We start from the raw sequence: 27,078 nt of genomic DNA on the forward strand, positions 1-27,078 counted from the left end.
TAAATACGCTCCTGTTCGTGATTATTAGGATTCTTAGAAACTGTCTTATACGAGAATCTTGAGATCATAGAATCTGTAGATAAGATAACGCTCTGATATTAATTTAGATAAAATAACCCTAACTGATATTAAATAGTTGGAACTAAAACTTCCAACTAGATTCACTCGATCCACCGTCTTATCCTACATGCACTTCTTTCAAAGGGCTTCTCGATTAAACATATGTCATCGAGGTTGAAATACTCATTCCGTGCGTTTATCGTGATCTAACATCGCGTTGACGGTCTAACTTTAGTATGGAAAGTTTGCTAGTGGAACGAGACGAGATTGAAGCGAACGCATCCTGGCTACGAAAATGTAGCGGCAGTCTAAAATAAAAGCTGGAGATTCACGGCGCAGTTGGCACACGGGTCGATTAATACTCGTATTAATAGTCGGCGTATCAGAGGCCAGTGTCCGCCACTGTACATCAGTAGTATGAGCTTGGAAATATTCGAAGGTTCGGAATTTTTCACATTTTGCGGCGAACGTTTCGAACGCGGCATATTAGTTACGATACACGTAACACAAAATACCCGGGCCGCGGGGATATAGTTCGATATGTGTTACGGGTTTATCGAGGAATCTTCTCGGCGCATTTGCCGCGCTGTATCGCCGCATATTTTAGGTCAACGGATCTCTCCACCGTTCAAACCTCCTCGCTATTTTATTCCTTACTGTTACGCGGCACAAAATTGCGAGCCAGCTCCTCGGGTATTTCGTCGAAATTCGTGCGAAGTGTAATTAAAACGTGGGGCGGTACAGACAGCCTCTGCTCGTCTGCGTCCAACTATTGGAAATTTTTTCATTCGTCTCTCGACGCTAAAAAAATATTCGAACCTCGCATTTACCTTTCGATTATCATTCTCGAGTCAGCGTTCTTTTTAGCGCTAAGCTATTATGTTATTAATCCTTTTGCTGTAGTCTAATTGACCGTGTGCCGTGAGTTTTATGCCGTCGGGCAACTCACTTTTAAGCTTATATTCTCGTGACGCGACGATTTGTCAGAGTTTCTCGACTAAATTCGTCGTATCGGTTGCGGTATGACTGGATTTCCCACTAAATTAGCGAAGTCGTGGAAAAGCAGCCGGTGTCCCATATCTTGAAAGCATCGGCAAAGCCTATCGTTATAGCCGCGAACGCTCCATTTGCGAACGCTGAGCCGCTTCTGAAGGATTACGGTCGCGCGCATCCTCCAATATTCACGATAATGGCAGCGTGACGTAGAAACGCCGCGGAGTATTCACCGATCATGTCGCGTGCAAATAGAATATATGACGAGTGGTTTCTAACCACTCGGTTTCAAAAAATTCGAAGAATCTTCAGTAATTTCGAATTCATCGGTTCGTCTCTATTTCACATAGCGTCAATTTTTAAAACGCCACGTATTAAAACGCAAGCATCGCTTCTATGATCTACGACGATCAGACGATTCTGACCCCTGTCTACACCCACTCTCACTCTTTAAACTTTCAAATCCTTTTTTAACGCTGTTAAATAGCAAACGACAATAGGCTACGGTTCTGCCTGACATTAGCTAATTCAGAACGCCACCCACGTTATTCCAGTCGCCAAATTTACACTGCGTGGGTGTCCCTGCACCTGACACTGTACGTGTGTTTCTCTCATGAAATAAATTAACACCACGCCAGTCAACCCGCCCGTCACTTGGAACATCTTCTTCCTACTTCAATGAACCATTAAAAATAGTAAGCGTCACAGGTGTGCGCCAACTTAACAAACCGATGTCTAGTCACGCGTTCTTCGACATACGTTTAATTACCGCTAATTGCACCATTATTATATCCGTTTAACAGGGAATTATGGTAGGAATAACCGTCGAATCCAATCCGAATTATCGGAGCAGATAGCGCACACGGCTTTCCTTGGGATGAACGCCATTAATCTCTTCCCCAATGATCGATGCCTGATCTCCCGTGTCGAATTTTAGAAGTAATTGCGCTCACGCACAAAGAGAACGATCAAGAAAAATATCCATCGTCCTCGTGACGTGCGTGGTCAGAATATAAAGAACCCGAAACTTGATATAATTCGAGAAAATACTCATAAAATCTCACACCTCTATCTGTTTATTTCCTTCAAGGAATTATTTCGGCTAAGGATTAAAGCAATCAACCGTAGGATCTGAATACCCAGCGGTGAATGATACAATAAAAAGCTGATACCGCGATTTAGCCAACTCGCCAACTCCTTGGTAGTTGTAGAGAGCCGGTAGCGGATATTTTCGTTGATTTGCAGTAATAGGTGTAAGCCTCGGCACACTCGGAGCTCCAGCGCGACCTATTGAATTAATAGCTCCAGAGAAATAAAGCAAGGTTGCATATTGGAAAACGAGAGAAATACTTAGATCGCCATTGTGTACTCTTTGCGTTCTTCGTACATCACTCATACCCATCGATCGCATTAACGTTAACGATTCTGGTGTGCAATTTTGATGTAATTCAGTCGTGTGGGTAGTCCAGAAGAAACTAACGAGTTTCGTTTAGCTCGAATCTAACGATCGACGAGAGAAAGTAACCGATCATAGAGAGCTTAAGTCATGAGCGCCATTAATACGACGAGTGGGTCGTAGTAAAAAGGGCAAGCCATCATCTTGGAGATCGTAGCGCGTCATAGTCTCAAAGCTCGATTATCTTTTCCTCGTTCGATCCACGGAATCTCCGTGCCCTTCGCTCGGTAATAAAGGAAGTCCGCGAAGAAAGAGTTAATCGTGGCTCCCTGACAGTCGACAGAGCGCGAAAAAAAGGGACGGTCCCGGCTGTAAAATTACAACGTGCCCCCCTCCCTTCTTCTACGTTTTAATCAGAACTGCGCGCGAGAGAGTAGATCTACTTTTTAGCTATCTTGACCAAACCTACGCGATTCGTCTGACCTTTCGCCTATGTCACGTTGTCTGAAGGTTAACGACAATCACGTATTGTCCACGCCACTTTGTTCGCGATATCAACAGCGAGAGTGCGAACGCGCCACGGCAATTCCGTCGTCGGTGCACACGGGGACCATTAATAACGCTCGAGAAATCTGCTCGCCGATCTCTCGTTGTTTCATCTTCTAATGAAATTGCTTCTGAATTACCTTGACAAGGAGCAAGCACGGAGAGCCAGCGACGCGTTCAATTTATGACGAAAGGATCTCAACGACGGTTATCGCCATGAGAAATCTCCAAAAGTGTTTTAACTCGAAATACATTCGGAGCACTGGTACGGCGAATCTCAGATTTCAGCGAGCTTGCGGGTATCCTACAGCCTTTCTGCAAGAGTTAAAACACTTTCATAGAAAGGCTGCGGGATACCCGCAAGCTCGTTGAAATCTGAAATTCACCGTACCAATAACCGCGCTTCGAATGTATTTCGTTTTCTTTGAAGTATATTTCGGGCTTTTCGTTGCACGCAACAATGGCCCGTTGCAGCTTTCTTTGTCCCATTATGCCTCCTCTGACGCTTTCGTCCTTTCTCCGTGCGCCAGACGACTTTTAAGGTGGATTCAGTCTTTGCGATGTGCGGATTTGGTTGACAATGGCCGCTGTTCAGAAGTAGCACGCCAAGACGAATCGTTTAAATTTCGATTTAAACGCGAATACTCGAGTATTATTCCCATAATATTATGCTCTGCCGCTTTTTTAACACGCGCGAGAACATAGACGATTCATAATCATTTCTATAACTCAACAGGCGCTAGAGCTATCACGGTATATTTATAAACTTTTGAATTAATAATCGTCGACGGAAGTTTCTATTCGCGACGATGTAGTTTTTTGCATTCGACCGATCCTTTCTGAAGTATATGGATAAAATCTTGTTTATTCGCTTTTATTTCAGCCCTCGGTAGTCCCAGTGTTAAGACGAGAAGATTTCATTTAAAAAGCGCCGCGTCTAATTCACTTTGCGATATTTAATCAAGAAACCACGGTAAAGTTGATTGCGAAGCCTCCTTCAGAGTTGAACACACCTAACCAGAATTTCGCAAGTTTCAAATTTTCGAGATCAACGTTCCATTCAAAGCGCGAAACGTAATCGTTATCGAAAAGCGTAACGAGCGTAAAGAAGTATCGGCGAAGGACGCGGCACGAAGAGACTTTCGACGAGCGAAGTATTCCATCGCGAACATGTACATCTTCGTTGATTCTAATTGACGCTCGTGTCACACACAAACAGCATGCACTACGAATAGATATTTAATGCTCAAACGAAGCTTTCAATGGGACACTACGGGTTCGGTTAGACGTTGGTGGCGCGTGCAGCCGCCTCGGTTATTATCCGCTGTTAACTACAGTGGAAATATTAGATCGTTCTATATATTCGTGCTTCGATGTGTATATATACACTCTTTGGCTGTTTTATAGGCACAGGATGATAAACGTGCGAGGCGATTAATCTTATGCAATGAAATTTAGTCTACAGATGCCGTTTTAGAGAAGTAAATTCACGTATCGTGATTTCTCGCCATTGTTCAATTGCGTTATCCTGTAAGAAAATTCGATAATCGAATACGCGAAAAGTAAAGTAAATAATTTATCGTGCACGAGTAGTTAACTCTAACAGCGTGGCGCCATTGGTCGACATCGTTAGTTGAGTAGACGCACAAATATAAAATTCATAACGAATCAAACAAAAGAAACGATTTATCGATTTAAGAGGCATTTACAGTCCTGAAGGTTTCATATCGATTTGGTAACTTAAGGAAAATGAAAATAGTACGAAAGTTGAAAGCTTACAAATATTGGAGAGATAAGCAGCGCGAACTTTCTATTTAAATCTTTGATATAATCGTCTGACCATTTATTTCCTATCAATTTTCTATCAACGGATTAACCTAAATTTCGTAATTTGGGAAAAATTGAGAGAAGAAAATGGTATCGAGGCGCCTGCACGAATTTCTGCTCTAGCCTCGTGGCAACCTCTAGTCTTAACGAAGCTTTCGAGACTTTTAAGAGGCTTCTAGTAATAATTCGAAAGCGTGACAAGCTGTGACACAATCACTTACCAGTTCTCCAATATGCCGACGTTTGAGAAGTTTGGCGGAAAGCTCGCGGCCGCCATCGGTGGTCGCGGCTGTATCCTGTCTGTCCTGTCACTACCGGGACTGTTCACGGCTCTGCTGCGTTACTGAAACGGAAGCAAAACGACTCGTTAAGCTTCTAAAAGGCGAAGGATCTTTTAAAACCATTATTAGCACGATGTTTGCAAGATTTTCGGTTAAAAGTACCGCCCTCGTGGACAACGACCTAGGACGCGGAATTCTCGCTGATTCGCGAGGAAAAGTTTCATGGATGCTCGTTAGAGAGAAGAGAAGAAAATTGACGGGTATAGTTAGAAGGGATGTCCGCGATACATTTTCCATTTAGCACTTAAAGCGTCGTTGGGAGATACTCGCGGAGGGGTGGCATAGAGCCGCGACGAGAACTCGCGCCTTCCACGCTCTTCCTTTCTCGCATTATTATCTTTCTACTTTCGGCTGGGTCTGCGTCGCACCGGCACCCGGTATCGGTAATGAACGATCTATTGTGCTGGTAGGTGCTCTTTCAGACAGCAAAAGAGACGAGGTAAGGGAGGCGGGGGCAACTGGAGAACGAGAACGAAAACGAGAAAGAGAGAGAGAGAGAGAGAGAGAGAGAGAGAGAGCGACGGCATAGAAGAGGTATGAAAACGGCACTCGTTAATGGATTCCTACCAGACTCTTTCACCCGGTTTCTCCCTTTTCCTCCGTATCGGTCGATTTCTTTCTCTCTCTCTCTCTCTCTTTCTTTCTCTCTATTCCTTCGTTCCCTCACCTACTTTCATTTTTCCACCACCCGTTTCCTTCTCTCTTTCTCCGCCGACTCGGCGTTTCTTTCTTTTCCAAGGGCCGGTTTTTATCTCGCGTTTTGCCCCGTTCTCCGTACGTTTTAGCGTCGTTCCTTCTCCGACGGCCGCTATTTTCTCGCTTTCAAATCGCGTCGTTTCTTTTTCCCTCGAGCCGGGGAGCTTTTAACCAGTCGAACCAACAGCTAGCCGGGAGAGAGTTGTTACACGTGTAAGCTCAACTTCGTCCTTGTTGCGTGTATCATTATCGCGCGGCTAGCTGATTGTCTGCCGGCTACGTCCTCGAAAAAAGCCGGCTGAGCAAGATAAATAGGCAGATACGAGGGCTGGATGGATCGCTTTATTATGCTCAGTTAGCGGGTCCACCGTGAACCGAGCCGACGACAGAAACACAGGGGAGGATTCTCTGTATCGTTGAAACACACGCGGAGATCGGGCAAAGGGGTGGAGAATAACGGAGAAGAATCGCGCGAAGAGAGTAGCAGTAGCCAAGCACAGAGAACCGACAGACTAAAAGAGAAGGGTGGACGCATCGAGAAAGAGAAAGGAAACGTAGAAGAGAAAAGACAAAGTAGAATAGAACGACAAAGAAAATTATGGATATCGTTAGCGAGGATAGAGAGAGAAAGATTGATGTAGAAAAATAGAGCGTACGAGTAGGCGGAAAAAAGGGCGACGAAGACGAGGGGAAAGAAGAGAAAATTGTTACCGAGAGGAACCTTTCTAGGCAATGCTTCAGGCTGGTCTCGTACACGGTCTATTGTTCTGCGTTCGGACTCGGTCGATATCGCGTTAAAATTGCAACGAGATTCCATTTTCGAACGACCATCATCGCGACGAATCGATGTCTGCCCGGTGAATCGCTTCTCGTCACTTTTTTTCAACTTAAGTCTTTTCGTTTAGACGGTTCAAGAATAAAATATAAAATTGGAAACCATCGGAGAACACGATAGATTACCATTCATTTCAGCCAGATTTTTCTTTGACTGATTAAATGAAAATGATTTGCAACTAGGTATTCACAGTCGCTAAACGTCCGCGAGAAACAAACGCGTGAAGAGCTTTCTACATAAACCTTTCAAAGGGTGGTTGGTAATTCAAGAACGTCGAAATAGATTTCACACGAACAGCATGCAAATTCCACGCAGCCTGGAATGTTTGTCGGCGCGATCCAAATTAACCGACTAATGGGGAAATTATTTGGCAGATTGCTCTATCCTACGTCATAATAAATAGATCATCCACGAATTTCGCGAGAAATTCGTCGTGTTTGGGATCGTCTTGGAGGAGAAGCATTAATCCTGGATCAGCGTGGAACAAGCTTCAATCGATCGAGACGAATTCCTTCTCTGTATCAAATTCGAATCATCCTACGCGAAAGTAGCCCCAATCGCATTCGAATTCTTCGTAAATTTCTATAAAACAAAAAAGAAAGAAAGAAAAGAAAATAAGAAATACATCGTGTTTCTGCAAAAAAAATCAAGAGTCTACTTAATATCGCGACAATCGATAATTTTGAAATATTCAAGAGGATGGGACACCAAGTGTTTGCAACAATACCGCCTTTTCCTACCTTTCAATTTATGGAGTTGGGTGTGGAGTGTGTCTTCTGAACGGTTCGAATAATATTATAACATTAAATCGAATATTAATAGATTCGCGATATGCTATGGATATCGTCGCACGTTGATGATAGATCATCGATCGTAAGGCCGATCGTAAGTGAAAAGTTGGAACGCGAGCGTGGAAAAGCTCGAAGAGCCGAGTTCTCGTCGATGAGTGGACCGAAAACGGGGCTTGAAGGGGGTGGTACTAATTAGCGGGAACATCGGAGAACGCTGGGAACGCGAGAAACGGGGCGACTGGATGGAGAAAGCGACAGCCACGAAATTCGTTGTCATCGATCGCCGGCATTGTCCGCCGCCATTGTTTGTCGGCTCGCGCGTCGTTGATAAGGGTTGCGATTCGCGTTTCGCGGCATTATCTTTGGAGGATAGTTGGCGAAACGGGGGAGGCTTCTTTGTTCCAGTCATGGTTCATCGATCGCTTTGAAACGCGCGCGCTCGACTTCCGGAATTAATTGGAGAACATTGTGTCCAATCGGGGGACGCCTAGTCGAGCCTTTTTGGATTCGATAGGTTTTATCATCTGTCATTACGAGTCATTCCAACAACTAAATCTAATCCTCGAATAGCGAAGGCTGGTCACATTCTGGTCTCACGTTTCTTCTAATCCCAGTTATATTTACTTTTGTCATTCTACCAAACTTTGAGTAATAAATCGAATGATTGTATGAGAATTTTTCCATACGATAAAATATTTGTGATCAGCCTTCTCTGGTCAAGGATAAAACATTGAACAAATAATAAAAGGGATCCGATATTCTTTTCCTGGCTTTGATTATCCGAAGAAGTATTTACCGAAGTAAAAGTAAAACGGTAAGCAAGATAAGGAAAAGATGACAAGTTTCTAGACAGCGCTGTGTTTGTGATGGATTCACAGCGTTCGATGCGATCTCGGGGCAATAATTCCAATTCTCCATAACTCGGTTCGGAACTCATTTGCTTGTATCCTCGCTGGACCACCAACTTCCGAAACGAAGTTCTATCGATCGAACGCCACGCATACATACAAACACGTACATCGAACTGCGCCCGTTCTCGGATTAATTAACATCCTAGGAGACGATCCATTGCATATGGATGAAACGAATCCATTCGTGGATGAAAAAGTTTTCTTCTTCTCCTATGTACGTACATCTAAGATGTATACTTACATCGACTACATCGACCGGTATTTAAGAATCGAGTATATTTCATACGACCTTCGTATGACCAAAAACCAGCCAAAACCTACACAAAAACGGTGAAAAATGACTCAACGAATCGCAGCTGCTATATCGGAAAGTTAATGTATCGCAACATCTTGATAATTCTATTCTTATTATAGATATAGTAGCGTAGGAAAACTGGCAGCTACCCAAATGAAACATCTGATCGGCCCAGTTCGAAATAGATGATCTACGGAAGGTGAAAATAGCCAAATGAGAAGTCTTTGAATTTCCAAATCGTTCGATTTCGTGACATTTAGGAAAAATGCTACGTTACGGAATGAAATGTTCCATCGAATTACTAAATTACAGGGGAATATTACGCGGAGATTGTACTGGAATTAAATATTTGCTTGAGCGCGATGATCGATCGAAGGACGAAAACGCAGAGTAAAGTATAACGAAGCGTAAGATTTCGTTTGGAAGCATAGCGCCACGATGTCTGACCACTACGTTCCCTGTCTACTTACTCCTACTCCGTTGCGTCACGCGACTCCGAACAATCCCCACCGTGGTTATCAGCACACTACCGAATAGCTTCATAGACCGAGGCATCCAAACGGAGTCGAGAATCCCATCAGAACACGTTTCGACGATCTTCCATCAAGACGATCGAACAACGATCATCAATTTGCCACTTTGCTTCCATTCAAGGACATTCAAGGATGGTTAGAAACTATCAACGTTTTGTGAAATGAGCGATAAATGGAAATGCAATGGTTTAACATCATCGAAATTAGCGTAAAATACGCCGTTTTTAGATCTCTATAAACAATTATGTTGCCTCGGGCTGAATTAATAAGTTGCGACTGTGTAATAAGTTGACGTAAGATTCAGAATAAATGATTTAGAAAATGATCCTTTCCTTATTAATCCGCAACTAGTACGATAGTCGTTCTAAATTACCACTGAAATAAGAGTTCCTAGGCTTTCATACACCTCATCTTATCGGTTATAAATTAAGAAAATTTCAATCGGATCTCGAATTATTCAAACAACTTTCTAAAAATATTCTAACATAAAACGGACAGACAAGGCGGTTAACCATCGATGTACGATAAGACAATCGATCGAAAAAAAAAAAAAAAATGTCAAGAGCTGTGATTCGTAAGAATTGAACCGGTACTGCCACTGCTACTCGAGCAACCTTTCACCAATAGCGCGTTATTGCAGCGGACCGATTATTATTTTCCTAGTGCAGAGAATTTACAGACCGGTTATCGATCACGTCTAACGCACGAGTACACAACCTCCTTGCAAACTTAATATTCTCGACGAACTCGTTCTTAGAAGAACGAGAGATTACGTTAGTATGCGATTCCTAAAATCAATGAACGAGAAGAGTCTGCGAAAGAACCAAATAGAAAGTTCGTGCGAGTGCATAGACTTGCTATTACACGCGGCTAGAGGCTTTCTCGCCTCTCCTCTCGGGGATTAGTTATCGTCAATCGATGGTTCGATCTCCAAAGGATGTTACATTAAGTGACGCAGTTAAGTAACACGACAGTTGAGCGTTCCTACTGATAGTAGCACTTTGTAGTTTACATGATATTAATTAAATATTCATTAGATTTGTAGTTTATGACGTACAGGTTTGTTACGTAGAGAGCGACCTTCTGCACCTGTTGAAGCGAGACATGCTCGTATCTTTAACGACTATGGGTATCTCTCGTTCTTGCATTCAAATTACATTCTGCCGAAGCGCGACCCAGCAGGCAGCACATTGATATTTAAAGGCAACTCAAATATCTAGAAAATATATTTATTGGAAGAGAAAGAATGGGTTTCATATTCTGAATATAAACGTTTCAAAAGATAATATGATTTCTTGATCTATGGATCAATAAATTAACGGGAATGGGGTGCTAAGAAAATGGAAAATGGATAATCGATAATTGTGTCAATCGAGGGAGTGATAAGAAGAGGAGCATGGAAGGTGCAAAAAAGTGTAGCAGCTTATGAGAAGCGTTCGAGAGGAAATCGCTTGCGATGCAAATCTATCCGTGCAACTTACATTTTCTTCTTTGTTTTTATTTTCTCGTCATCATCAAATGAGGTTGTACGGGCGCCAGGATGACTGCCGCCCTCCCCCTTCACAAACTATCTTTTGGTAATCTTCCAAGCTAACTTCCGGCTGGTTGGCCAAAGTTCAACGTGTTAAGTTACGTTCATATCGACACGTATCTCTGCCTCGCGAAATAAAAATATTTAGAAAGAAAGCTCCAGATTTGTCAGATCAAACGATGTAGAAATATCTTAAATACATATTAACGAATTGCTGATAAATGTCTACGCGATCTGCGCGACGTCGCGATTAAGATATGGAATTCGTAAATAATCGATAAACGTCGATAATCGAGGAAGCGAGTGCCCAAGTATCAATGGAACGTGATATAGAAATTTTATTCGTAAGAATTAACGAGTCGTTCGGACGCTCGATGTGCTTATTCGAATGTTTAATAAGCAAATAATAAATTATCCTTAATCTTATCTTAACCTTTATCGTGATGCAGCTCGATTTAAAGAAACGTCGTAAAATCGCGAGCTTGTGTAGAGAGATGGTCAGGGTTGAACGACGAGATTTTTGCGACCCTACGAAGGAAACTCGAGCAATATCGAAACGACGTGTAATAAATTTCCTCGTGTTTAAATCGGAAAGTGGGAGTGAGTTCGTCGACGTTGGTAATGTCGAGTTTGACCGTTTAATCGTGCCAATTAATTCGAGAGTAATCCAATTAGAAAGCTGAGAATTAATAAAGTTCACAGAGCGCGCTGACCGTGCGTCCGATTTCTATTCCATCCCACCCTTTCTTCCGCGTTTTTCTTCGATTCTGATCTTCGCCATCGCTCGACTTTCACGCATTGCCTTTGGTAACATTAACCAAAAGGAATTAGCCTGAATCTTTCGTTAAGATAAATTCTCAACATATAAAATAGAAAACATATATCGTCGGATTCACAAAAGTCTAAACGAACAGCGTGAGAAAAGCATTCGAGAAATGCGGAACGAATTTCACTGGCGAGTCGAAGAAGCGAAACGGCGCGGAGTTCCGCGAGACACGAACGGTTGTCTGGCTCGGGTTAGGTGCACAATTTACATGGGAAAAAGGAGCAAGGAGAATCCTGAAAAGATCGCCGGAGAGAGAGAGAGAGAGAGAGAGACTAGTCGGTCCGGCAATTCCTGAGCTGAATACGGTGAAACGCGTACGAAAAAAAGGTCAAAAAGCGAAGCAGAAAAGCCGGAAAGGATCTTGCGATCGTATTCGAGCGGGGAGGATCTCGCGGGTGCTTGTGTCTTCCGGTTCGCGTAGCGCACTCAAAATCTAGGTTACAACGTCGAGTGGCTTGTTTTTCTTCCTTTCTTTAGTTTTCTACGGAATCAATTTCGTCGAGAGCACGACGCGTGTTACTTCTTTTCCGACTTCTTCACGATGACACGATAATCCCGCTATTATGATCTTACAATTTCTACCGACCGTGCAAAGGTAGGATTACGTATCTTTTTAACGAATTTAGCGATAAAGTACTGCAAAATATTTAAAAAGTATTCTTCGCTAAAATCTTTTCAACTATACGGAATAAAAAAGATTTCTAAATAATCCCTTGCACCGCTTTCGTCGATCAAATGAAATAAATTTCACAGAGGACGTTAGAAAGATTGAAATTTAGAGCCATTAGAGCCAGTTCACAGTGTATGGAAACAGAAGCGAGAATAAGTAAATTTCCGCATTGAGCCTGTTCGACTTTGATACACAAACCAAGCAGATTTCAACTCACGTTCGATCTGGTTTTTACCGATATCCCGTGGTCAACGAGATTGGCACGGTGCCAGGGATAGCTTTAAAACAGTGGAAATATTTTCAACGTGGGTTTCCTTGTTTTTACAAAGCAAAACAGCCAAATATGCCTTCTGCACACTTTCGTATTTGTACCAATGACTCACTTTATCGCAGAACGTATACGTTTGCGTGTCTACCTTCGTTTTTCATCGCGAACATCCAACGCAAGTAACTGTCTACAGTTACTTGTTCGAGAGAATAAACCGAATGACAGAATAAAAACTAGACTTGCTCGTTCTAAGAAATGAAATTTCACTCGCATTTTATTACCATTATCCTTCTCGCTATGGCGCTGTAGAAATTGAAGGCATTTTTGGCATTCACAACGACACGGTTTCCGATAGTAGGAAAATGATACACGCGCGAACATTGAAATACTTTATACAATTAATTCTGACGTGTCAAATATAGATGAAAATAAACACAAGTCTGTATTACAGAGAATTAAACGAACGGTTATATGATCTCATGATTATTTTACCACGGTAATGAAATTTTAATCAAGATTCATGAATATTTTCAACAATATCGAGTATCCGCTCCTATAATTTATGTATATATGGAAACAGGGTGAGGAAATCTATCACTATGCAAAGTTCCTTCTTCCTCCTGTATACAAAATTTATTCGTGTACTCCCTTTGTTAATACAATATGTATCGTATCAGTGCGTGTTATATTAACTTTCTTGTTTTCTTCTTTTCTTTAATTTAATGTAATTCGATGTACAGGATGAACTACTTACATCGTCTGTTAATTATGATAATAATATTTGACGGTCCGAAAGCCTTATAGCGGGAGAGTTAATACGAGTGGAAGTTTGAGCGTTTCATTGGTAATTCCGAGGACTGAAAGTCGTAAGGCGAACGCGATCGATGTCGGAAGAGGGCGATATGTCGTGGATGTTATGGCCATTAAGACGAATCGAGAGTACGGCTGGTGACTATAAACGGTAAGTTGCGCCGTCGACTTGCGGATCGCGTCCACTTTCTCTATCGCCTTTGACTAGGAAGTCGTAAATCCCTTTTACTATTTACATCAACGTATATCTACTTCGAAACGAAGCAACCGCATGATGGTTTACGCAACTCGACATGTGTATAGCACGGGTTACAGCTCGCTCGCTAACCCGTTCCGATCCGAAGAATTTCGCAATTTAATATGTAACAGCGAGTCTAAGTCGTAAAACTTATCGGCGATCTTATTGAAAAATGTTGCTAGTGTTCGTACGGATTATATCGTTTTACTGAAATTATATTTCATTCGTACAATGAATACTTTGAGTCTGTTTTTGCGTGAAACGCCACGTGGCTGAATATTCATCGCAATTTTGGAAATAGTTTATTCGAAAGTGTAATGATATTAATTTCCATATAAATAAAAAATCTTGCGAATTATGCGCTTGCCTGTAAGTAATGAAATAGATTACAATAACATATCGTATAAATCGTGTTCTTGTGAATAAGAACGTATCACGAAGTACACTGTTTTTCCGATAATACCGATCAAACGAGTCAACGAACGAAACGAGCACGTGGGCAAACCAGAATGGGCACGGTTTCTCGTTGGCCATGGCTGGTGTATCGCTTGTACGTCTTCCATATAGTCCTTCTCTTTCACCGAGTCAACCAGCTGAAAAACGATTAAGTTACACATCTTAATGTATTTCCCAAGCGTACCACGTTTCCTTTGATTCTGTCTGTAAATCGTATTAGCTTCAATCGATATTTCCTTTCCAACTTTCATAGTTGTCCATGTCACGAGTGTGTGCATCGAAAGGTTAAATTTTTAATTTACGATCGTGTTACAATTGCGATACGTTTCATTTTTTCCATTTATAACATCGAATATATGGTTTCCTCTATCCACGCTAGTTTAACGATATCGAACGAAGCAGCAATTTCCAAACGTTCTAACAATATCTTAACAATTTTTTAGATTTACCTCGTTTTAAAAATGTTTTCCGTGTGACAAATGTTGAAACAAATACCACGAGTCAGCCTATCTTTTGCAGTTACGTCAGCGCTTTTTTCTACTCGAGTCTGAGGAAAGAGACCGATTATCCTAACGAAGCAGGCTCAGGCAGGAACAAGGAGAGACGTTTACTTTCTTGGCAAGGAAAAATTAGGATCTTTAACCCGCAGCTTTGGTCCAATCGAAGCGTGTTAAAGGTGAAGAGAACGATCCTTACGGAATGTCGGGTAAATGTTAGGGAACGGAACAACGTTCTGGCTGACTTTTGTCGGAAGTATTATCGGGTCGAGCTAGCCAATAATTGACATGGCATTTATGTCGAGGCTAAGAACGTTATCGGCGATTTTGCCGTATCGAACGTCTTCGTCGACTTTTATGGATGACAATGTAACTACGCCATAACCCAATTTGCTCTCCGTCAATTCTTTACAGCCTCCATTTATCCATCAGCGATGTAGATAATTGTACGAAGCACGTTGATTTTCACGATATAGACAAAGATACGAGCGTTTTTGACGGGCGAAGAAAGCGTATCTACGATTAAGATTTTCAGTAAATGGGTACACGTTAAGTGGAGTTGTTGGAATACTAATGAGAAGCAGATACTTAATTAGGAATTTCAGAAAACGACGAGGCAATTGGAAGATGGAACGAAATCAGTGTCCATGAGTACTCGACATTAATTAACATCTGAATTATCATAGTTCGCGTCGAATGAATGTGGTGCACATCCGCGATTACTTACCGAGATAGGAGAACATTCGTTCAGCACGCGACGTTATTACCTAACTAATTATTATCGTGCCTTATTTCTACTCGCGTGAAATGCAGTTTCATCGTTACATCGCTAAATCACGATTCTCTTCGCTTCGTTCATAACGAGGTTAGTATAAAAACCTATAACTACGTTTAGCCGTGTCAACGTCTAAAGGTAACTAAGAACCTTTCGACGTTTTAGTCGATTCAGCATGTCGGTACATGGCCCCAACTAATATAAAAATTTGAGGTTCGAAACAGAGCTACGAAATGTCATTGAATTAATCACGTACGACTGATAACACTGCAATCTCGCGATATAATAACAAATCGTAAAGGTAAAGCGATATGCAATTGCTTGGAAGAAGAAGCATCAGATAACGTGGTTGCTACGCGAAAGTCCGAGTACGGTATGCACAGTTAACGTTAATCTTTCACAGAGAAAGCAAGAACTTGTTCTGGAGGAATTCAGCAGAATCCCACTGCCATTGTATTTGGCGAGCAAACTTAGATAGGGCAATGTCCCGTAAAAAGGAGCCTCGAGACCGGATTTCGACTGAAACTAGAATTATCTCCTCGAAGCATAGTTTATGCGCATTTCCACGCGGACTAGCCATATTCCAGAAAACGAGCGAGCTAAGTAAACGCTTATCAAATTCTCGAGCACGTATAATGCCTAATTAAATTCCAGAAGATATTCTATCGCGCGGATAAGACCGAAAAGAAGAAAGATGTTCGAACAGGCGTAAACGCTCGAGCGTGGCTTAGCTTAATTCGACGCATCACACATAGGTAGCGTAGCGTACACGAGGCTTTAATCTCTTGACCCCGACATCCAACCAGCGTTGGTATGCTTTCACGTGCCACTTAATTTCATACACGCCGAAACTTTGAATTGTGTCAATGAGTCCTTACTTTTTCTTTTTTTTTAAAAAAAAAGAAAGAAAAAAAGGAGAAGGTCAAAGAGTGATGTCTTTCTCTTATTTTTATAAAACGAGCAGTCTTTAGATCTCAATTTTATCTATACAGCCATCGAGAAAAATAGTCGAAATTTACGTACTTTCCTTCGAGATGATTTAATGTTATTTCATACGGACGAACGATATTTCTAGTTCGGCATCGATGATTTTACAAGATTTAAAACTCTACTCTGCATTGCGCACTCGCGATGTATCTTGGCTTCTTGAAAGCCAAGTTTTCTTTCGGAAAAACGAGCAAAGTTTGTTCCAAGATTGGTGGAACGCCCGCTCGTCCGAGCATCCCGGTATAATTTATCGAAAGTGTCCGTTTATAAGGAATACGCGAAAGAAAACGTCACGGAGGATCGTGAACGGTCCGATCTCGGCCAAATTAGACCCTGCAATTTGAACCTTGGCCAAATATTTAATCCCTTGGTACGATGATACCGGGAAATCCTTGGATCGATCTTTGAAAGAGCCATACTTAAAATTTACCTTTCACTTATAATGGCCCAATAAAAAGTACTCTCATTTACCCTCGATCTAATCTAATGAAGCGAATCCCCACCATTCGTATGAAAATCCTACCAAATAATACGAAATTTAATATAGTTACATGATATTGATTAATGTGCAGATGTTACAATAAACAGTAAATACAACTGCACGCAAATAAGGTTTCGTAGCCATTGTACGATAAACCGGATAGAAATAAGAATGAAAATAATCTTCGTTGTTTCGACGAACGATCCTGTTCCATCGTCAGGTTGGATCAATCGCGGTGCAAGAAAACAAGATGTGTAATTACTTTGCTTCTGATGATGAAACCGCAGACGAACACGCAGGAATTCCACAGAAATGTTTTTCTTTTTTTTGTTCGTCGACGTCGGGGAATGTGTACGGTAGCACAGAAATCCCCGATGAAAATCTTTTAATGTACCTTGTGTAGTCACGAACCGCTCGGTGGAGCAATACATGCCAGACTTTTTCATTCTTCGCCAACAAAGAGATCGTGTTGCATGCGCCGTGTGCCATTTGCTGTCTTCAAGGGGATGCACGGCTGCGACTGAGGACGAGGAAGGGGATGGAAGATCGAAAATAGTGGAAACACGAGTCTGTGAAAAACCCGGACTGTTTTGCGCCGAGATAAAGACGTCAGCTAAAGATAAATCGAGTCCGCCGCAACTTGCAGTGGCGTATCGTCGCCAATCCAATTTTTCGATTATCGATTTCTTCCAATTTCCTCGTCAAATTCATCGACTTTATGCGAAGCCATAAATCCATACGAGAACCGTTATATTACCCAGGATGTTCTAAGATTGCATAATAATCTATAATCGTAACTTTGTATTCCTTTGCATCTCTAACAAATAACCCATACAAGAGGCTGATGCAATTACAATTAACGGGACAACAATTTTAATCAATTAAATTAAAGGAGAAAACGTTTACGATTTCTAATCTCTGTTTCACTTTTTTTTTTCTGCCCATAGAAACTTGGCGATCTGCCGACCTAGCGTTGACCTGTATCACTGGAAAGTAGTAACGCCATCTGCTCCGCACGCTAAGTATTCTTTCGTCTATGGATCATTTATAGCTTCCGGTTGCGTTCCAATTTTGTTACCGCGTAAAAAGAATCGGGCAAACTTTTTGCTGGTCAGAGACATACCGCCCGTGTTCTACGAAAAATTTTCTAAAGAATAAAGAATGGGATTTTCGCAGCGAAAGGACTTTTTCGTTGAGCGAGTTACGCCACTGATTGCGTCACGAGACCATTTCATCCCTTTCATCTTGTCTCCTCACTCGTTGACGTCGTTGTGTCTCCGCGAGTCTCCTCGACCTCCTCGACGGCTGTTTTTCAGGTTCACCGACGGGAACCGAGCAAGACAGATTCTCGACATTTCCGCGACATAATTTTCCTTGCATGTACCTTGCATCCCCATTATCTTTTCCTCTACAGAGGCGCCGTTCTCTATCTTCTTCCCCCTCTATGATTTTAATTCAAATTTTCGCTCCTTTTCACGTATTAGTCGATCGTGTTGTCGCCACTATTTCGTTACTTTTTCTCTTTACGTTTTATAGAAACATTCTCTGTCGTAAAAATTTGTTATATCTTCATCATTTTCATACAAGTTGGCAGAAAGACTTGCTTCCCTCTGTTTCCAGAATTTCAAAATTTATATACATAATAAAACAATTCGAAATGACAACTTTCTGTTTGGGAAAATTTTTTCGTTTATTACCTATACAAAGCCAAACTCGCTCAGGTAAAAAGAGCAACGGATTTGTTCGATTTACGCGATAATCGGATTCCCAAAGAGTATTTCTTTCCTCCCTTTTTTTTTTAACATTCACATTCGCAATCTATTTTATCGCAGATTTGCAAAGTATAATTGCGAGACTCTCAGCACCAGCGAGCAAGCGAAATGAAAGGTGAAATGAGAAGGTTGGAGCTGCTTTCAGCTAACTGCAAACGCGTCGTACTTTTATCACCGGAATGAAATTATGTTGTTTTTTCCTATTACCGCACGTTCGTTGTAATCCAGGCGAATTCTCGACCTGAGTATAAAGGTTAATCCGAAGCGGAGAAAGGAAGCGTGAAAAGGTTTTCGTAGTGAAACAAAAGAGGAACATGGAAAGTTGATACGCCGCGACACGAGTAACTTACTTCCGAATTATTTCGGTAACGAGTACTGAACAAACACAGACTACACGATTACACACGAAGAACACCAGGGGGATCAGTTGTTTTATCAACTGACTCTCTGAGGAAACCTCGAAACGTCCAAGATTTCGAGCTCGGAGTTAGCTTAATCTAAAAATTGGTACATGGAGCACGATATTTGATACCAGAGGCGCGATTAATGTTTTATACTGTTACCTTTTTCTCATTTAGCCACGATCTTAATTATTCTCTGTATCTATTTCGTAAACCGTCTTGAGCCGAAAAATGAGAAACAGAGCTTGAAAAAGAACATCAGAGAAAAGAAAGGGAGAGAGAGAGAAAGAGAATAAGTAAATAAGCGCGTGTACCAACAACCAACCGATGACCTACTATTGACGGTTTGTAGACCTGTTTCTAGCTACGTACTGGTACAATGGAAACTATTGCAACTCAAGACGAGTCTGGAAGGAGAAAAGAAAACAAAATGTGAGAGAGAGAGAGAGAGAGAAAGAGAGAGAGAAAGAAACGGAGACGAGGAAAGAGACAGGGCAGTCAAGAGAAGAAAGAAAAGGAGAGACAGCACTGTTCTTTCTTCTACGACGAAAAAACTGTGTCGCCTATTGTCGACCGGTACCCATCGTGGAACAATCGCGATAATGAGAAAGCTACGCAGCCGAAGAGTTTCGTTCTTTTCTCTCTTTTTCTCCGGCTGTGTAACACAGACTTTCTGCACGTTTTCCGTTTCAGCCTTCGTATCTTCAGCCTCCTAGCTGCCCCCACGGAATCGCCGGCCTTCCCTTTGTCTTTCTGGCCCTATGATTTTCATCGTCGTTGCCACTGGCACGCCAGTCTAGCGATTACTTTAAATAAAAATCGAAAGGAACCGCAACTTTCTTCATCGATCGACGTTCCCATTCTCCTCGACGCGATGTTCAAAACGAAGAAACAAACTGCGCATAGAGACGTTTAAGAGCATAATAGAGGACGAGAATAGCGTATACAGAATATTTCGAGATGCAGTGAACTATGTGCGAAGACTGGGCAAAGAATAGACGCTCGGTGCAACTATTTAGCACCTGTCTCCAGTATGAGTAAATACACGCGTTTTAAGAGTCAATGACGCACAGCGCGATTACACGTACGATTACGCGTAAAGCATCCGTTGAACTTTAAACTTGATCTTCTCAAAAACTAAGCGTCAAAAATGTGACGTTCTAATAACGGGATGATGTGCAAGGTGTATCGTGCAAATGGAAAATCCATCAACGTTACGATAAATATCTCGCAAATAAAATGAAGAGCAACGCGTGAAACGGTGATTCAATTTCTTACGATTTGAATCGAAAATGGAAGATTGACGGGTGACCGAGTGCGCCAGACCGAGGCATCGAAAGAAAAGTGCGATTCTAAAAATATTGAAAGCGATGTTCGCGTTAAGGATTACATAAACTGCAAAACAAAAATGGTCGAGTACGCCGAGCGCCGTTCAACGGAAGCCAGACGAAAGTCTAAGTTCCAAGTTTAGCCAGCTGACGCGGTGTAGCAAGGAGACACAGGTCCGATTCGCCTCGTATGCCCGTTTCTACAATACTAAACATAGCGTGGAGGGCGATGCTCGTTTTAGGAAAAACGTGGCTCTCCAATCCCACGTCGATTTTCGATTAACACATTCACCGGTTGGAGGATGATAACTTCCGTACTATTTCTATACACAGAAATACATTTTACTTCTTTAAAGTTCTTTAATTAGATCGTTATACATTCGATTTTCACCTACAGCTGCGGACGTATACGCAAATTCATATTTCTGCGAATCCGATCAAAGAAACAGAACGTGGGCAGAGATTTTAATCGCATCCATCGAATATTACGGGGATCCATATTTTATACAGCTTTGTGTGAGTTTTCTTTGCATTTCTGCACCTTTTAATTCCCTTTAAATATGTAACATTCATTCATATATTCATAAACATTCACTGCATATATTCGTTGTCCACAATACCTGCCTTTGCATCGTTAAATTTTACATGACGTTTGTTTCATACGAGTTATCGTGAAACATTTTTTCTACAGTCCCGTGATTTTTCGTCACTTCGCATTTCCACATAAAAGATATAACTTAGAAAAAAACGAAGCTGGCACCCCGCTGGGGGTAGCCGCCCACATGCTATATTATTTTTTATTTATATTTTTTTTTTCTTCACCAACAAGATATAACACTTTACCAAATGTCCGCAAGGACAAATTGTAAAATAACCAAAATAAAATAAAAAAAAAAAACTTCGCATTTCCAACATTCGATTCTGCATCCTAAAGGTATAGAGATGCACGTGGTATACGTGAAACGTGTTAAGTCGACTAGTAAACAGAATCAACGAAATCGATACTCGTAACTTCGTCAGTTCTGTGGTTAAAAAAACAGTAACGAAGATCATCCCCGATGCACCCAAGTTATCGCCAGTTTCTCAAACGTCAGAAACACTCGCCGTAAATTCAGCCGTGCTCGAAACTGTACGATCTTTCCCCTATCGAAGCCTATCCTATGCGGACAAGGAGAAACGCGACGCGAAGAAAAAATGTGACGTTCAAGAACGATTTGGTCGAATGGAAAATTCGTCGATCGTGATCGTATTGTTTGGAAACGTCAGCTTATACAACTCGCAGGAATTCCTCCTCATTTTCCCGGAACTGTAACGAGCGAGGTTCGCACGCATAGCGGCGAATCTATCAGCGTTTATGGCAGTACTCGATCATTAATCAACGCGGATCCTAGCAAGGGTATCCCGCCAAGAACAGTGCAACCATTAAGTTTCATGTTCAGCCACCTTCGCCCCAGAACAATAAAACTGTCGGATTGGCGGAGCGAGCGCGTTCACGCTTGATTGAATCATTGCGAGCCCGTCTGCTTGTTTGAGATGACGCTGGAAATAAACGGCGAAACGGCCGAGTAAATCCCGCGCGTTCCACGCACGTTCATACCCTGCTTCAATAATCTCGTCGAAATTAATAACGATTTCTACGCGAAGGACATTTCTGGCTCGGATACCTTGACACGATTGAAATGGTTTCTCGAGTGGGAAATAACAATTTTCTAGACAATGTCCGACGCAAGAAGATGCTTTGAAGTTGCGGCCAAAGTCGCCAAACGCTACGGATTTAGCCAGCATCTGGTTTAGTCTATTCTCTGGTTCGATGAACCACCGATCAGGTTTGAAATAGACGATTTCGTAAATCGAGGAACCTAGTTGTTTCCCTTCCCCAGGGTTGACGAAGAATTATTAGTCGTTGGTACCGACGAAAAAGGCTATGCCTGTTCCGCGAATCTTTCGACAATACGAAAGAAAGAACGCGGACTCGATGAAGGAAGGATCGATTTGAACGTTGCACGAAAGAGAAAGATTTTTGTGTTGACGCGCGAGAGTAAGAAGGAGTTCACGGTGAAATGTGCTGTAATTGCAGGCAAAAGAATTTGTGCAGTACGAAAGCGCGTTGAACACAGGACAGATAATTAAAAATTCCACTATAAACGAAACTTACGCGAAGAAAGCTGGTTATCGTCGTACGAGATCTGAGACCAATTATACGTATTAACAAACATATTTATTTTTTAGCGAATAACAACTTATACGATCTAGAATGTTGCGTATGCGAAACACGAAGCGCGAAAGGATGGAGATACCACAAAATCTTCGACACTGTGTCTTCCATCAAGGAAACGGCCAACAGAGCCACGAGAAGACACGCTTGCAATGGAAGTTTCGCAAAGTTGAAGGATGACGATGTTGCGCCAAGAGTAGATGGCAAGATTGCGCGGAAAACACCCCGTGGCACGAGGGTGCCGCAAACACCCGCATACTGCGCATAGCGTGGAATATTAAACGATCAAAATGAAATTCTAAATAGGGAACCACTGTTCCCCGCTTACGTCCACCGACGATCGCTCCACTGACTATGAAATTCTTTCTCCTTCGGCGGACTAAAGTTCGCGCTAAAATAACCCACCACTATTTGATCATTTAATTAAACTTCCTATTATGCAATTTGTATTATTATTCTCTTAATCTCTATTGGCCGACCCAGATTTACAATATTTAATTAGAAAATAGTGAGATAACCTACAGACCATGAAAATAGTATCAACGTGATCCGATATTTACGTAATAGAGCAAAGGTAGACGCGCGAAGAAGCCATCCATATGCTCGTGAAACGCGAATTCTCGGGTAAATTGCTTGAACGGTTTCGTATGGGCGCGGCTTAAATCAAGCGGGCGTAAATTTTAACAGCGTCATAACGCAACCAGTAAAATGGTATATTTACGTTTTCCAAACTTCTTCTGAAAGCGTTTAGGGCGCTTTATATCTGAGACGCGCCTAGTACTTGCCACGTATAAATCTGCTGCGCTATTCTTTCGAGCAATACGTTTCAAGCAAAAGTTGTCGAAAAATATACGATTCTCGATCGGATTCGTAATCTAATAAATTAGACAGCTTTAGATTAGTTTACGTGAGAACAAGTCGTTAAGACAGCGAGACGTCGATGGTCTTCAACGATTCGAGTTCAAGGTTTATCACGTGGAACACATTCATCGTTATCTCGGGTTATGTCACTGGGTATAGCAACACAGACAGGTGACACCGTGTTCTTCGAAAATTATATTTGTACTTCCTCGTGTTATGTACTTTAAAAATTCGATTTTTTCCATAATTTACCCGCATTTTTTAATCTTTTCATCTGCGTTCGTGAAACTTGTACGCCGTATATGCTAAACTATAAACTCTCGAGATTTGTAATAAGAAATTGTGACTGCAACCTCTCGTAAGCCACAGCGATGAACTCCATTTACGCGAATTTTTCAATTTCACTGCTCGGAAACATGGACGAGGAAGTTACGTTCGGTTGTCTAACCGGTCTAACGATAAAACAGGTTCGATAGGTGTTTTCTGACATTACCTAGGAGACTCGCTCCCGACGTAACGATAGGATGAATAGGTGGGACGGAAGAGTTCGACTCGATCAACTTTTGGCAATACGATACCGGTGACCCAATTCGCTCGGATAAAACTGCTCTCGGATAGCGTGTTCGACGTTTCGACGGCCTTTACACGCTTTCGGATCCCGACGAAAGCCGCTCAATCGATAATTGCAAATTAACCGGCCGGATCGCCGATAGAAAGCCAGGAAAACAAAACCGCCAACTTTTCGTACGGAGCGGAGATAAAATTTTCCCTATTGTTCAGTAACCTGTTTCGCATTCCTCTCTGTCTATCCTTCTCGCTCTCTGTCGACGTTTTATTTCACGTGAACGAAAGACAGAACGGAGAATGAAAAACGGCTGACTAAACGATTTGCAAAAGTAACGAGAAATCGAAGGCCAAAGAAACGTTACGCGAGATTCCATAGTGCAACGTTCAATGCACACGACCGAGAAACATTGTTAAACGACTACGACGCTTCTTGCGAGCCACATACGTAAAAAATTTCAATTGAGTATCTGGCTTTAAACCGATTGTTCGTTTTCGTAAACAACGTAATGGATATTATCGATCGAGTTACTTGCACGGGATGCAACAAAGTTTTTATCGAGTTAACTTTGTATGTTTGCGAGGAAAGCACGGGGAAGTGGGTAGTTTGACACGCGCAACGTAGTATTTTTGATGGATGCAACAGTTTTGAGGTACGCTTTTATCAGATTATTAGATTTAGGTGAAACGGTTGAAACCTTTCGTAGTTTTCTTGAAACTGACGATAATCGAATTATGATTTGACAGAGCCGATATATTTTGGCTGTTGTAAGACGAAGTTACGATCATTAAGACCAATATCTTTCAATATCTCGATATCTTAATCATTCTTGATCAAATTTCGACTCATTTTTCTGTTTCTATTTCTCGATCTAAAATTACTGCGCTAACCCTTTCAACTCAATGACTACCGATCCATACCAAGTAATACCGATCTTCTAGTAGAATCAACAAATTGTATCTGTCAATTCGGTACAGCATTAAAATCAAATACACGTTAACGCAGCTTTAGGTTTCGTTGATTTAGCGAGCACTCGGCGTTAACAGCAGATTATATCTTTTCTTAATATGGCTTTTATTCCGTTGGAGTCGAGATTTAAAATTGTGCAGGTACTCCAATTCGATGTGGAATCACGGTTCGCTCAGATATGTACATAATCTCCCTTTTGATAATAAGACGATCGACAAAACACTGATTACGTCTCGTCTCTCGAGCTTCAAGCTTTATATCGGCATCCAATAAACATTATTCAATGGCACTTTTAGTCACTTTAGTATAGCCTGAAATCTTCACGCGTTTGTGAAATCGATCGTTTCGTATGCAACAACCTAATAACTCGCGATGTCGAAAATTCATGATCGATCGGCGGCGAATCCACTCGATCAGAGACACGTTTTAGCATAAAGTTCACGATCTTCGCGAAGCGGCTGATAAAAACGAAAAAAGCAGGTTTTCCAAACGGGTATATCAAAGTAAAAACGACTGGTATCGGTTTTTCTCCGACGGAGAAAAATTTTGCTGGAGCGATTTGCGGCGGATTATCGATTACCCGGACTATTCGCCACTTTCGACATCGAGCGACTAATTCATGCGGATTTAGGTCGCTTGATGCGTGCGTGTACGGATTGATTCACAGCTTCTGATCACGGGGACAACGGATCGCCGTCATTCGTCGCGACTTTGCCAGAATATTTCGCGTGTTCCGCCTTCGCCTGCCGCCGGAATTATTGATTCTGGCACCAAACCATACTCCGATGGTCTTCAATTTCCTTTTCCGGGTGAAGGACGAAACCGCTCGGAGATCTATCGGTAGCTCAAAGCACAACACCTACGCCGATCTTTCTAACTTTTCTACCTTTATATATAAAAGCTTGGTGATTCACGTTTCTCTCACAGATAGATATAAATCATGCACGTGTTCCGTCTTCTATTCCAGATTTGCGATAGACCGAAATTATGGTCAAAACGTGTGCGATACTGTACGATTTATCGACGAAGCAACCAGAGACGTTAACGTGTATTCTATTCGCACGTCTCGAAACGAATTACGTATGCCTTGACTCAAACACATCTCAAACAACGAAACGTCATATGCCTGAACCCTCCGTAGGAAACCTCCGTATCTCATGAAACCTCTAAATAATCCTCCGAACATATGAAATGTCATTTCGCCCTTTACACCTCTCGGATAGTCACCTCATATCGTTGCAGCAAGTTCAACAAGTCACTGATTAGTCGACTTCCTCGATCACCTCCTGCTCGATCACTCACATAAGTAAATCAAATCGGTCGTTCGAAGGGTTGAAGGAACGCACGGATCTCCCGTTCGGGAGATCGAAGCTTGCAATCGAGCAAACCGCGTTGTATTCAGAATGATTGGAGTCACGCGGCGAGCAGCGGTCTCTCGGCGAAGACGCACGAACGAACACGCGCGCGAGCGTACGCTTTGCGACTGAGTTTGATATCCTCCTCGAGGATAGTCCACGGAGGAGAACTCTACCCCCACTCGGCTGGTTAGGAACGACATCGGTGGCCGGACGAAGGGTGCACGGGCGAAGGAGGGTGCACCACTCGCTCGGTGTCTATAAAGCGACATAACAGGAGTGCGCGTGCGTCCGGCGATCGTGTGCATGCTTTGCCCGCAAAGTGGCAACCGGTGGCACCGGTGCCACCGGCCACCTCGACGTCTATTTACGCAGACGATGCACCGTGTCACGCTGATCGGACCGGCCGTCGGGCCGCGCGAACCACTTGCACACACTACGCTGCGTCCTCGAGGACGATATAACCGAGCAACCCTCTCGCTAGCGACGAAAGCTCTTCCCTCTTTTATTTTTCATCCATTGATTCACACCTGTCCTGCGACAGTTTCGTTTCGGGTCGAGCTCGTTCTGAGTAATTTGTTTCTCGCGTGTTGTCGTTCGGCCACGGTAGCGGCACAATGAATTTCTAAACGGTGCAACTAACGTCGTCGATCTTCTGTTGGATTTAATTGCTTGTCAACGTTGGAGTTTAGTAAATTGCGCGTCGGTATTTGGGTTATGTTTGTAAGAAGACTCGATAACATTGAATATTAGTAAGGTAATGGGAAAAATACTTAAATAAATATCACGCGCTAATAGTTAACACGTATGGCGACAGCGTCACGTCGAGAGTTATTATGGTTTTAACCA

At 42.2% G+C, this 27,078-nt stretch overlaps 1 protein-coding gene across 5 annotated transcripts in view; it reads right to left on the reverse strand.

Annotated features, from left to right (window-relative positions):
- LOC132913968 (RNA-binding protein Musashi homolog 2) overlaps positions 1-27,078 on the reverse strand; it is a 126,897-nt gene that overhangs the window by 62,173 nt on the left and 37,646 nt on the right. For 3 of the 5 annotated variants that reach the window (XM_060972673.1, XM_060972670.1, XM_060972669.1), the window contains one exon: positions 5,044-5,165. Coding sequence is in view for 4 of the 5 variants with exons in the window: in XM_060972670.1 (XP_060828653.1) it covers positions 5,044-5,099 (56 nt within the window). In the remaining variant the exon portion in view is untranslated. The other 2 variants (XM_060972668.1, XM_060972671.1) reach the window with 2 other exon arrangements.

This window comes from Bombus pascuorum, chromosome 14 (genome assembly GCF_905332965.1).
Source record: "Bombus pascuorum chromosome 14, iyBomPasc1.1, whole genome shotgun sequence".
NCBI classification, from domain to species: Eukaryota; Metazoa; Arthropoda; class Insecta; order Hymenoptera; family Apidae; genus Bombus; species Bombus pascuorum.